Source organism: Bos taurus, chromosome 18 (assembly GCF_002263795.3).
Source record: "Bos taurus isolate L1 Dominette 01449 registration number 42190680 breed Hereford chromosome 18, ARS-UCD2.0, whole genome shotgun sequence".
Taxonomy (NCBI): Eukaryota; Metazoa; Chordata; class Mammalia; order Artiodactyla; family Bovidae; genus Bos; species Bos taurus.
The window spans coordinates 62,021,669-62,034,044 of NC_037345.1; the positions used below are offsets into that span (position 1 = coordinate 62,021,669).

Sequence of the window (12,376 nt, forward strand, 5' to 3'; positions counted from 1 at the left end):
GGGGCCAGACAAAAGTGGTGGGTGTGGAGGCAGACTGGAAAAGGCATCAGAGAGAAATGGCGTGCAGCGGTTACAGGCTTTATTAACAAACGGGTGTAAAAAACCAGATGGGTCTGGCCGCCCCTCTGGGCTCCCACCTTCCTGGGGAGGGGCTAGCCGGGCCGCCCTGTGCCCACCACTCCCTCCCTGGGGCTCTCTCCAGGCAGACAACCCACCCCTGCAGAGGCTTCGCTCAGCCCCTCTCTGCCTCTGCAGCCTCACCCCCTCCAAGCATGGGCATCGCCCCCCACCCCATCCCCCGGGGCTGGGGGGGCCCTCATCTCTGTTTGGGGTGCCCCTGCCAAGTCCTAACCCCAGTGGGGAGCATACGTGCTCGGCCTCCTCTCCTGCCACATGTCATAACACAAGCGACACAGGCTTGGCAGACAGATAAGATTTCTCCGTGCAGACAGAATCTGAGGCAGGGGTTGGACAGGTTGACCCCTCTAAGAAGTTCAAACACTACGGATGTGCATCAGGCTGTGGCGGGGTCTCTTGCCCTCTGCGGGCCTCAGCTGCTGGGCCCTGGGGTGGGGGGGGGGAAGGATGGTGTGGAAGTGCCTGCACACAGCAGGTGCTCACTAAATGCTGCTTTTCCTCCCACTAGGGTCTGCAGTCACAGTTCCTTGCTGAACTCCCGCACCAGCGTGTAGCCCATGCAGCCCCAGCTCCCCTCGGCCTGGTAGCCACAGCCCTCCAGCATCCCGGCCACGCCCCAGGCTGCCACGGCCACTGGGACCACCAGGCGTGCTCGGGGCTCCCCCATGCCACCAGCCCAGGCTCGCGCCCGGGACTCAGCAAAGGCCAGCAGGCGCCTGCCTACACCTCGGCGGCGGTGCCAACGGGACACCGAGAGGCGGGTGACCCGGGCCCCATCCCCGGCACTGGAGCCTGGGGCCAGGGCCAGGACCCCGCACACGTCTCCCGAGCCCCGCACTGCCACCCAGGGCCCCCCGAGGCCACCGGGCGGGGGCAGCGAGCCCCAGCGGGCCCGCAGGCCCAGCTTCATGGCAGCCACAGCCAGGAACACGGGCAGGAGGAGGGCCAGGGCGAAGGAGGCCAGGACGAAGCGAAGGCCGCTGCTAGCCGCAGCCAGGAGGAGCAGGGCCGGCGGCCGGGTCAGCGCGTGAAGGGCCACGCGGTTCTCTGTGTCCTTCACGCCAGCCTGCGGGCAGGAGGAGCAGTCAGCGAGGGGGCTCCCGAGGGCGGCAGGCAGTGGGGGCCGAGGCAGGCCCTGCCTGGGGTGGGAGCAATCGGAGGGGAGGGGACAGCACTGATCCGGGGCCTGTGGCAGGTGTGCCTCGGCGTGAACACACTGCTGGCTGGCACACTGGGCTCTGAATGTGGGAGCAGGTGAATTAGGAACGGTGGGCAATCCGGGTTCAGCGGAGTTGCAGGCGTGAGGCACCAGGGGAGACTGGACAGAGGAGCCGCCCCACCAAGAGAGGAAGCTGGAAGGAGCTTGGGGGTCCTCGAGGGCCAGGCTTGGAGTAGTAGGAGGCCGGAGCACAGGGCTGAGGGGACGTGGGAAGATGGAAGGGCTTGTACTGCGGGGGGCATGGCTTGGATCTATGGTGGGTGAGCACTAACATCCCGCGTGCCATGTGGCGTGGCCACACACACACACACAAAACCGTTCTCGATCCCTAGGTTAGGGAGAAAGCACTAGAGAGAGAAGGGTCCAAGGCTGGAAGTGTCTTAGGAGCAAAAGATTGCTCTCCAGCGTCACCGCCGGCTCAGGAGGGTGGCTGAAGCCACTCGGGATGCCCCCCGCCCCCTCCTGGGCTCCCTGGTGCCCCTCATTCTGTCCCCGCCCCCCCAAGCTCATTGGTGTCCCCATTCTTTCCCCGCCCCCTGCCGGGCTTTCTAGGGTCCCGCCCCCCCACCCCCAAGCGGTACCCTCCGTCCCACGCCCCCCGGGCTCAGTGGTGCTGCTAATGTCTCTCACCTTCAGCATTTCCAGCACTAAGGGTTTCTCATCTTCCCTCATCTCCCGCACCGACAGGTGGCTGGGGGCCATGGCAGCCCCCAGGCTCCCGCGCCCCCAAAGGAGCAGGCGTGCACCTGGCGAAAACAAGCAGGTCAGTGTCAGGAGGACACCTCTTGTTCCCCAAAGTGTCCCAGAGCTGCGGGCCAGCAGCTGCAGCGTGTCCAGGTCAGGACGCGGGATGCTGGCGGCCTCCAGGCGAGGGCCGAGACAGGACAGGCTTCCCGGTCAATCCAGCGACCTTCCGAAGCCTCTCGGGTCAAGCCCGCCCCCGGCGGTATTCGGCGACCCACGCCTAAAAGCCTGGTGCCTGCCAACACCGCGCTGCCTCCAGGCCCCGCGGCTGCCCTGGGGGTGAGTGAACCCCCCCAGCCAGGGAAAGGACCGCGCTCCCCGCCCCCAGCGCCCAGAGCGCCTCTGTCCCCCGGCCGCCCCGGAGCAGCGCCTGTCGCCTGTCGCAGGAACAAGGACTTTCAGACACCTCTGTGGGTCGCTCCCGCTTTTGACAAGGTGCGGGGGGCGGGGGGCAGGGTCGGGGAGGGGTCGCCGGCGGAAGTGACGTCAGACCCGCGCACTGGGGGCGGGGCAGCGCCTGCTCTCGGGCTTAGTAACCGTTGCCAAGCGTCTGGCCGGATAGGTTAGAGCCTGGAGGAGCGGCGGAGAGAGCGGGAGTGCGGGACGCTGGCAGGGGAGGGGGCCTGACGGAAGGGCCTGGAACTGTAGACCGGGTGGAGGCGGGCAGCGGGGCTTACCCAGCGCGCGCCCCGGCCGGCTTCCCCGGCCGGCTTCCCGATGGCCCCTGGTTGCTAAGCGACCTGAGCGCAGGGGTGAGGCCGCGAAGGCGGCTTGATTCCCAATGGCTCCCCGGCTTCCGCGGGCGGGGCCGCGACAGCATCTCAGACCCACAGGTTCCCCAACTGCCCACCAGGGCTCTCAGTGATCGTCGGGATAAGCATCCCCGCCACCCACTTATTTTTCTGCGCGAGGAAGAGCGCGGTGACTTACAGAGAACAAGTGGCAGAACCGGTGTTCCAGATTCCAGTGCCTCCCCTACACCGTGACCGTTGCGTCCCTTTTCTTAAAAAATGGATAAACAGGGCCCCCACATAGGAGCAGCGGCTGGCCCCAAGACGCAAAGCCACCTGCGAACCAGGAAGCAGGAGACCCCCCAGTTTCCAAGTGGTGGCTATGGTCATGACATTGACCTCCCACCCCACCAATTAGAAAAAACACAAGAGAGGGGATTCTGGTCTTTATTAGCAAGCCCAGCCTGCAGCTCCCTCCGCGCAGCCCAGCCCAGCCCAGGCGGAGATGGGGTCGGGGCCTCTTCGTGGGGCAGGAAGAGATACCGGTGGTCCGACTCAAAACGTGTGCACCAGCTGGACCGCGGGCAGAGTCTGGACAATCTGGATGGAGGGCAGGCCCTGTGGGGCCACGCCCCCAGGTGCCGCTCCTGCGGGGACCACTTGTACCATCTGGGGGCCCGGGGCCGCGGGGCCGCCCGCAGGAGCAGAGGCTGGGCCAGGCGGTGGGGGCGCCAGCAGCTGCAGCGCAGCGGCGCCTCCCCCAGCGCTGCCGTTCTCCAGCAGCTCTGCGGCCGGGGCGCTACGGATAATGAGCAGCTTCTGTCCGGGCGGGCCGGAGGCTGGCGGCTCGGCCAGCCCCGACGGTAAGGTCTCTACCTCCTGCACACACAGCTGGGTCTGCTCCCCATCGGCCCCGCTCAGCACCAGCACGCTCTGCAGCCCCTCCTCCGTCTGCAGCGTCTCAAAGAGCACATCTGGGACCACCCCCGGGCCGGCCTCGCCCTCGCCAGGCTCCCCTGGGCCGGGGTCCGCCAGCAACTCCTCGGCTGCCCCGCTCTGAACCACCAGCAGATTAGGCGCCTCGGTGGTCACGGCTCCCCCGCTGGAACTGGACAGCGGACCCGTCACAGGCTGGAGCTGGACCGTGGTCACCTCCTGGGCCGGCTGGAGCTGGACGGTGGTCAGTTCCGGGGCTGGACGAAGGGGCTGGAGCTGAACCCCACTCACTTCCTGCGGGCCTGTCTCCCCACCCGCCACGTTCTGCAGAACTATAAGGCTCTGCCCTCCCACGTTCCCGGCAGCGTTACTTCCTCTCTGCACGCCTAACCCCCCAGGGCCTGGCAGCCAAACTACTCCAGCCCCCGGCCCAGCTTTCCCCGCAGCCCGCAGGCCCTGCCGGGCGCAGCTGCCCCCGCCAGCGGGGCCGGAGGAGGGCAGCAGGATGAGCTTGGGGGGCGCAGGCGGGGGCGGGGGCGGGGGCGTGGGCGGCTGGACGCTGCTGGGAATCAGCTGCAGGCCCTGAGCCGTCTGCACCAGGAGAAACGTCTGCGAGTTGGGAGCGGCGGGGCCGGGGGCCGCGGCCGGGGCCGTCCCCCCAGCCACCTCTAGGGAGAGCGTGGCCTGGAGGTGGGGGAGGACGTGCACATCCTGGGTGGCCGACGGAGCAGGGGCGGCGGCCAGTGGGGCCGGGGGCTGGGGGCCGGCTGCAGGGGCCGCAGGGGCATGCGTCCTCAGGTGCCGCTGCAGGTAGGCGGCCATGACGAAGCTGCGGCCGCAGACTGGGCAAGTGAAGGGCCGCTCGGCTGAGTGCGTGCGCTGGTGCAGCAGCAGGTTGGAGGAGTGTGTGAAGGTCTTGGGGCAGAGCGGGCAGCGGAAGGGCCGCTCGCCCGTGTGCACGCGCTGGTGCTGCCGCAGGTTGGAGGTCTGCGCGAAGCTCTTGCCGCACACGCCGCAGGCGTGCGGCCGCTCGCCCGTGTGCACGTGCCGGTGGCGCCGCAGGCACGACGTGTTGCGGAAGGCCTTGCCGCACTCGCCGCAGGCGTAGGGCCGCTCGCCCGAGTGCAGCCGCAGGTGGTACTGGTAGTGCGAGGACCACTTGAAGGTGAGGCCGCACTGGCCGCACGTGAAGGCGCGCAGGCCCGTGTGCACGCGCTGGTGGATGGCGAGCAGCGACGAGCGCTTGAAGGCCTTGCCGCACTCGCCACACTGGTAGGGTCGCTCGCCCGTGTGGTCCCGCAGGTGGTAGCGCAGCCCCGAGGAGCCCTTGAAGGCCTTGCCGCACTCGGCACATTTGTAGGGCCGCTCCGCCGAGGCCGGCGCGGGCGCGGGGGCCGGCGGGCCGGGCGCTGGCCCCAGCGGTTCCTGCGGGCAGGTGACCTCGGCGGCCTCGGCCTGGGGGGGCGGGCGCCCAGCTGCGGCCTCCTCCACGTGGCTCTGCTGATGCGCCAGCAGGCTGGCCAGCTGCGGGAAGGCGCCGTCACAGCTGCCGCAGCGGAACGCCTGCCCACCCGCCGCCCCGTGGCTGTGCTGGTGGCGGGAGAGGCCGGCCACCGTCCGGAAGGACTTCCCGCAGGGGAGGCAGGCAAAGCCAGGGGCAGCGGCGGTGGCGGGAGCGGGCTGGGGCAGCGGGGACCGCGGCGGTGGCGGCGGGTCGGCCTTGGGCGCCTCGGAGGGCGCGGCAGCTGGCGGAGGCAGCGCCTCGGGCCCCGGGCACGGCTGGTGCTCCAGGAGCAGCTCCTCGCTGCCGAAGCCCAGCTCGCAGCCTTCGCAGCGGTACACCAGCCCCACCGTGGTCTCGGCGGCGGCCAGGAAGAGCTCGGGCACCACGGGCGGGGGCGCGGGTGGTGGCGGGGCGGGCGGGCTGGGCGGCGGCAAGGGCCGCTGCAGGTAGGCGTCGGAGACCAGGACCTTGCCACCAGCGGCGGGCTCGCGCGGCGGAGGCCCGGGGCCGGCACCCGGGGCAGGGGCAGTGGCGGCGCCGCCGTGCGTGCGCTGGTGCAGCAGCAGGTTGGAGGAGTGCGTGAAGGTCTTGGGGCAGAGCGCGCAGCGGAAGGGCCGCTCGCCCGTGTGCACGCGCTGGTGCTGCCGCAGGTTGGTGCTCTGCGTGAAGCTCTTGCCGCACACGCCGCAGGCGTAGGGCCGCTCGCCAGTGTGCACGTGCCGGTGACGCCGCAGGCTGGACGAGTTCTTGAAGGCCTTGGGGCAGTCCGGGCAAGGGTAGGGCCGCTCGCCCGTGTGCTGGCGCAGGTGGTACTGGTAGTGCGAGGACCACTTGAAGGCCAGGCCGCACTGGCCGCAGGTGAAGGCGCGCAGGCCCGTGTGCACGCTGCGGTGGATCTGCAGCAGCGACGAGCGCTTGAAGGCCTTGGGGCAGTCGGGGCACTGGTATGGCCGCTCACCCGTGTGGCCCCGCTGGTGGTAGAGCAGCGCCGATGAGCCCTTGAAGGCCTTGGGGCAGTCGGGGCACTTATAGGGCCGCTCGCCTGTGTGCGTGCGCTGGTGGTGCAGCAGGCGGGATGACCAGCGGAAGGACTTGCCGCACTCCCCACACTCATACTGCGCCGGCGGGGCGGGGGCCACGGGCCCGGGCTTCTCACTGGCCCCCTCGGCGGTCGAGGCCGGCGCCATGTCCACGTGGGAGCCGACCATCACACCTGGGGAGGGACGCGGGGTCAAGGCAGGCCGGGGGCTCCCCGCACCTCCACTCACACACCGGACCATCGCAGCCCCACACCCACAGGCCGGCCCTTTCAGAGGCAGGGAGCACCTCCCTTCGGACAAGGAGGCTGCTGCCCACGATGGAGGCTGCCCGCGATAGAGGCCTTGGGTGCTCAAGGGGAAACTTCGGGCACACTGGGAGGAGCTGGTCACTCCCTGATACGGGGCATCCCCTCCAAGAGGCTGGAGGGCTCTCTGCCCCGTCCCCCTAAAGACAGGCGTGTCCTTAAAGGACGCCGGGTCTCTAGTGCCCTGGCTCCAGATCCTTCGGTCAGCTCCCTCTAAAGACCTCCTCCTCCATCCTGCTTAGTACCTGCTCCCACTGCCGAAGCCCTCCGACACCTACTCTCCACCGCTACGCATTCTGCTCCAGCGCCCCCTTCTGGCGGCTGAACCCCAAACCGACCACGGACGCTGCAGCCCGCACCCTAGCCCCCATCCAGACCCTCGCCACCCCCTTACCCAGTATACGGTGCTGCTGGTGACCCGAAGCCACCTGGCCTCGTCTCCCTGCGCATCCAAGCCCAAGGATCTCAAAGCTCCCTCCCCATCGCCCTGCACTGCCCACCAGGTGACACCTGGCGCGTCTTCTCTCCTCTCCTCTCTCCTGTCCCCTCTTGCTCTTAGCAGGTGGAGCTTGCCACTGACCCTGTGTCTGAGAAAATAAAAGCAACCAGAACAGAATGTTCCCACAATGCAGCAATTACACCCGTGGTTCTCAACGAGGCCATGTGATCTGCACGCCCCCCACTACGCCCCCACCCCAGGGGACATCTGGCCATGCTTGCAGACTGGGTTGGCTGTGTCAACTGGAGGGGCAGGGGCCAATGTCATCTAGTGGGCAGCGGCCAGAGACTCTGCTCCACGTCCTAAATGCACGGGACAGAACCACTCACCCCTAAACAGCAAAGAGCCATAGGTTCAAAATGCAAGGGGTGCTAAGGCTGAGAAACCCGGAACTGCCCCCCACCCCTGCCATCTGCCTCCTGCCTCTGGGCCAAAGACTCGGACTTTCCTCACCTCCTGGACCGTCCCCATCACTTCACCCAAGGGCTAAGTCTCCCATCTTTAAAAAGAACAAAGACCCTTCACCCCACTTCCTCCTCCAGCTGTGGCCTCCTTTCTGTCTCTGTGCAAAGCCACCCCAACATGCCATCAGTACACCCTTCCTCCCATCTCAAACCCTGCCAACCAGACCCTGCCCCACTCTCATGGCCTCCATGGTGCTAAAGCCAGTGGTCTCTGCTCAGTGGTCAGCAGACACTGTGGTTCTCTCTCCTTGACCCACTGCCCTGGCTTCTGGGCTCCCCGCTCTCCTCACCTGCCAGGCCTTCTCTGTTTCGAGTGGCAGTCCTACTTGTGAACACTGGAGGGTCCAGAGCTCTGCCAGCCCTCCTCTTCTGCACCCACCCTCTCCCTGGGGGCCCCACCACTCCTGGGACTCCACAATCTACAAACGGAACCATTCCAAAACTCCTCTCCACTTGACACCTGACCTTGGATACCTACACCCCTGCTGGGCGCCTAAGAGACACCTCACACTTAGGCCCCACACCCAGCTCCAGCTCCAATTTCTGTTCCTGCTGTCTCCCCTCTGTGTCCTGGCCCGCTGCAAATCTCTCTCTCACCCCAGTTTTCTCCATCTCTGAAAACAGCTTTGTTTTTCCTCAGGCCAAAAGTCCCCGGGCACCCTCGACTCCTCTCTCTCTCGCTCTCTCTGACCAGTCCATTAGCTGACTCCCCTATTCTGGCAGGAGCATCGCTGGAATCTGACAGTTCTCCTAGTTCCCATCCTTACTCTTCCCACCCCCAGCCTGTTCCCAACACAGAGGCTGAATGGAAACTGCTGACACAGACCATCTCATTGCTCTGTGCTAAAGGCTTCCACAGCTCCCATCTGACAGCAGAAGAGAGATCCCTCCCCAAAACCTACAGACTTCCCACGGCCTGTGGCCTCCTCCCCTCCCTGACTCTCTGCCTGCTGGCCTCTCCAACCCTCACAGCTCCCTGCTCACGGGGTGGCGGCAGGCATGCCCGCTCCCACCTGGGGCCCTCACACAGGCCCCTGCCTAGAAGCCCCTTCCCTCCCTCACCTCCAAGGCTTTGTGGAAACATCATCTCCGGGAGGTATTCCCTGATCACCCTACTAAACTCTGCAGTCCCTGCCAACACGCTGCAATCTCTTTCTCTGCCTTGTTATCCCCCCACCATGGGGCTTATCACTTTCTGTCCGACTCTTTGCGACCCCATGGACTGTAGCCTACCAGGCTCCTCCGTCCATAGGATTCTCCAGGCAAGAGTACTGGAGTGGGTTGCCGTTTCCTTCTCCAGGAGATCTTCCCAACCCAGGGATCGAACCCCGGTCTCCGGCATTGCAGGCAGACGCTTTACCATCTGAGCCACCAGGGAGACTGCTATCACTTTCTAACCTACTTCATAATCAGAGTTTCCTAGCATCAGCGCTGTTGACATCTGGGGCTGGTCGGGGGTCCAGGGGTCTGTTCCCTGCACTGCAAGTTGGTCAGCCCCTGGTCTCTGCCCACTGGATGCTAATGGCATCTTGTTCACTGTTGCTTCCCGGCGCCTAGAGTCTGGAATGCATCTGCCACAGAGTGAGTGCTCGGTGAACACATCTTGAGTGAAACAAAGCGGGGCATCCTCTCTGCACAGGCCATAAAGATCCCCTTTGAGAAAACATGAGCAACCCCTTTGAAATGGAAGCACCTCCTTTTAAGAGACTACCCCAGGAAGCTGCACGTGTCTTTCAGAAGGCAGCATGCCTTAAGAAGACAGCCGTGCTCTGGAAGGGACCGGACCCTGCTGATCCGGTCAACAGCAACCCGTCAAGAGGCCAGGCCACACCCTTCCATCAGGCCCGACTTCCCCTTTAAGAGGGTTCTGCGCCCGCGTACCCACCTATCTTGCTGAGCTAAACTAGGGACTTGCTTTGAAGCCACTAGGATTCAGAAGCTTTTTCCTTCAGCGTGTGGGACACTGTCAGCGGCCTTTAAGAGGCGAATTCTTTCTGGGGGTGCGGGGTGGGGCAGAGGGGCGATGGGAGAGGGGAGAGCTTACAAACTGCACTACCTGCCCCGACCCTTTAAAGAGAGGTCCCTTGCCCTTTAAGAGGGCGGGGGCCAGCCCGGCGGACAAAAGTCGGAGGTGAGGCAGCGCCCTTCCCTTTAAGGCACCCCTTCCGGTTTCACGTTCGCCGTTTCCCCAACGTCTCCGCCCTCCGGTCCCTCCCCCACCCCCGCCCCTCCGGTCTCTCACCTGCGGCCCCGACCGGGGAACGAGCGGAGGCGGCCCAGGGCCCTCCCGCAGGGGTCGACGGGAAGGCAGGGCCCCGGCGGCGGCGGGGCGGGAGCGGGGGCCGGGGAGGGGGCGGGGGCGCGCTCCCTCCCAACGGCCCCCGGCGCGAGGCACCCAACCTTTATCGGCGGCCTCTCGCGCACACAAACCCCGACGTCGCCGCCGGTGCGTCAGGACGCCACGTGCGCCGAGGCCCCGCCCCTCCACCCCATTGGCCGCCGGCGGCCGCGGCGCTTTCGGGCTCTTACGGCGCGTAGCATCCTGGGAGTTGTAGTTCTCCCGGAAGCCCGACCACCGGTCGGATCCACTAGGCGGTCGCTGGGATGGGACCAAGGCCCGGCAAAGTCGGGTCGGGGCGCGGGGTCGGACGTGTCCCTTTACTAGCATCGACTCCCTCTTGCCTGTGATAGAATCCCGAGCAGGCGTCGCCCTGTCACTCCTGGCCCACGCCCAGGCCCTCGGGGTTCCCGTTACTCCCATGAGGGAAACCGAGGCCCGCAGTGCTGGCAGTTGCGGGCGTCTGTCGCCTGCTCGCGAGTGCGGCTGTCGGGCAACCTGGGCTTGGCTTTGCAGGGGGCTCGCCCAGGGCACTAGGGACTCCTGGGGGCCTTGGGACCGCCGGGAGCGTTCTGAACCCCGTGTCTGCCCTTACCATGTTCACCAGCCTCCAAGCCACACCGGCTTTTCTGCGGGCCCTCCAGCCCAGGTTCTCAGCCAGGGCACTACTGACATCTGGGCTGACCTCTCCTTGCTGTGGGGGCTGACTTGTACCTTGCAAGCTGGTTCAGCCTGGCCCCCACCCACCAGAGGCCAATAGGGCTCCCTCTACCACACCTTAAGACGGCCCCCTCCAGACCTGGCCACAGTCCCCTGGTTGAGAACCACTGTCCCAAGGCAACTCCCCTCGGCCTGATGGACATGCCTCATGCCACCCCATACCCCATCCCTTCTCAATTCCTACTGGAAAGTCGCTGTGTTAGGGATAGAATCGGGTAGTCATTCAGGTAGCTGCAGATAGGGAAACCTAGGAAACTTTGGGAGGCCACTGTAAGTTGATGATCACTTAAGAAAGTTACTGGACCGTGTTCCCTCCCCCGTGTTCCTTTACCTGTAAGATTGTAGCCCACCTAATCCTTGGTGGCAGGGAGGGGCGTCCCTGGTGGCTCAGATGGTAAAGAATCCACCTGCAATGCAGGAGACCCGGGTTTGATCCCTGGGTTTGGGAAGATCCCCTGAGAAGGAAATGGCAACCCGCTCCAGTATTCTTACCTGGAGAATGCCATGGACACAGGAGGCTGGTGGGTCTTCACTCCCTGGGGTTGCAAAGAGTCCCTCACAACTGAGCAACTTTTTTTTTAATCCTTGGGGCAGAGCTCTCTCACCTGCCCGTTTTCACCTCTTACAAGCATCCTATATTACTAACTCTACTTCTTCCTATCACTTTGTCTCTCACTGAATTCTTTCTATGATGAGACCTCAAGAATCTGAGTTTCATTAAGTCGTGAGACCAGCTGTGTGATCTTAGTCGGAAGACTGTGGGTTTGGGCCGGGCTCTAGTCCCAAGTGGAGGTGAATGGTCTCGCCTTTGCTAGGTGGGGGTCCCATTACCTGCTCATCTCTGCTCCATGTCAGAGGGGTGGGGTCTGCCTTTGCCCCCAGGTGTCCCCAACAACTAACGAGGGGCCCTGTCAGGAGCAGGCAGCACTCTTGAATAAGTGAAGTTCTACAGCCTCCCAGATGGTTGGACCATAAAAAAGGCTGAGCATCTCAGAATTGATGCTTTGGAATTGTGGTGTTGGAGAAGACCCTTGAGAGTCCCTTGGACTGCTAGGAGATCCAATCAGTCCATCCTAAAGGAAATCAACCCTGAATATCCATTGAAAGGACTGATGCTGAAACTCCAATACCTCAGCTACCTGATTTGAAGAGCCTGATGCTGGAAAAGACTGAGGGCAGGAGGAGAAGCGGGCGACAGAGGATGAGATGGTTGGATGGCATCACCAACTCAATGGACATGAGTTTGAGCAAACTCCGGGAGACGGTGAAGGACAGAGAAGCCTGGCGTGCTGCATGCAGTTCTCGGGTCGCAAAGAGTCTGATTCGACTTAGTGACTGAACAACAAAAGACAGTTCCCCAAGGCCCCCAGGCAGGCTGGGACTTGGGTTATCTAAGTGGTCAGACCTACCCTGCCCAGCAGGGTCTTTATGAAATCCCCACCTAAACATTGCTCTCCCTTTAGCTTTTCTTTACCTCCCCTGCCAGAAAAGAGGCCCTGGAGGGACACCTGAGCAGAGCACTGAACTGTCCAGGAGGACGAGGGGAAGGCTAGGGAGAATCGAAAGCTGCAGGCCGCGCCCCCGGGTTCTGTATCCCCGGCTCTTCCGCACGCCAGGCCCCGCCCCCTGACCTGGGCTTGGGAAAGGAGGGAGGAGCCCCCGGGAGCAACAGGATCCCGTACTCTGGGGGCCTGGGGCTTCCTTGGGGAAGGGAAAACAAAATCTGCAGATCTGGCAG

General features: G+C 64.7%; 2 protein-coding genes across 6 annotated transcripts; both read right to left on the minus strand.

The window, feature by feature from the left end:
* Positions 1–57: 57 nt before the first annotated feature.
* NAT14 (N-acetyltransferase 14 (putative)) lies at positions 58–2,978 on the minus strand. Of its 3 annotated transcripts, none has more exons than XM_010815484.4 (3): positions 2,779–2,978; positions 1,988–2,103; positions 58–1,204 (listed from the first exon to the last, which is right to left on the minus strand). In XM_010815484.4, exons 2-3 carry the CDS (start codon positions 2,057–2,059, stop codon positions 656–658), a joined length of 621 nt encoding a protein of 206 aa, XP_010813786.1. In that variant the 5' UTR covers positions 2,060–2,103; positions 2,779–2,978; the 3' UTR covers positions 58–655. The 3 variants fall into 3 exon arrangements, with proteins under 3 accessions (XP_010813786.1, XP_005219762.1, NP_001032322.1); XM_005219705.5 differs by lacking the exon at positions 2,779–2,978 and adding an exon at positions 2,508–2,533; NM_001037245.1 differs by lacking the exon at positions 2,779–2,978 and having other exon boundaries at positions 60–1,204; positions 1,988–2,501.
* Positions 2,979–3,265: 287 nt separating this feature from the next.
* ZNF628 (zinc finger protein 628) lies at positions 3,266–9,869 on the minus strand. 3 transcript variants are annotated; one of them, XM_010815491.4, is made up of 3 exons: positions 7,871–7,990; positions 7,012–7,204; positions 3,266–6,485 (listed from the first exon to the last, which is right to left on the minus strand). In XM_010815491.4, the coding sequence occupies exon 3, from the start codon at positions 6,478–6,480 to the stop codon at positions 3,388–3,390; it is 3,093 nt and encodes a 1,030-aa protein (XP_010813793.1). In that variant the 5' UTR covers positions 6,481–6,485; positions 7,012–7,204; positions 7,871–7,990; the 3' UTR covers positions 3,266–3,387. The 3 variants fall into 3 exon arrangements, with proteins under 3 accessions (XP_010813793.1, XP_059732886.1, NP_001179987.1); XM_059876903.1 differs by having other exon boundaries at positions 7,012–9,375; NM_001193058.3 differs by lacking the exons at positions 7,012–7,204; positions 7,871–7,990 and adding an exon at positions 9,823–9,869 and having other exon boundaries at positions 3,388–6,485.
* Positions 9,870–12,376: the final 2,507 nt, after the last annotated feature.

What these genes read in the sequence shown, in the direction of transcription:
- NAT14 (XM_010815484.4), bottom strand. Translation starts at nt 2,059, where the DNA reads ATGGCCCCCAGCCACCTGTCGGTGCGGGAGATGAGGGAAGATGAGAAA. An exon ending in TAGTGCTGGAAATGCTGAAG is followed by an intron (nt 1,205 to 1,987) that starts GTGAGAGACATT and finishes TCCTGCCCGCAG; the next exon opens with GCTGGCGTGAAGGACACAGA.
- ZNF628 (XM_059876903.1), bottom strand. Translation starts at nt 6,480, where the DNA reads ATGGTCGGCTCCCACGTGGACATGGCGCCGGCCTCGACCGCCGAGGGG.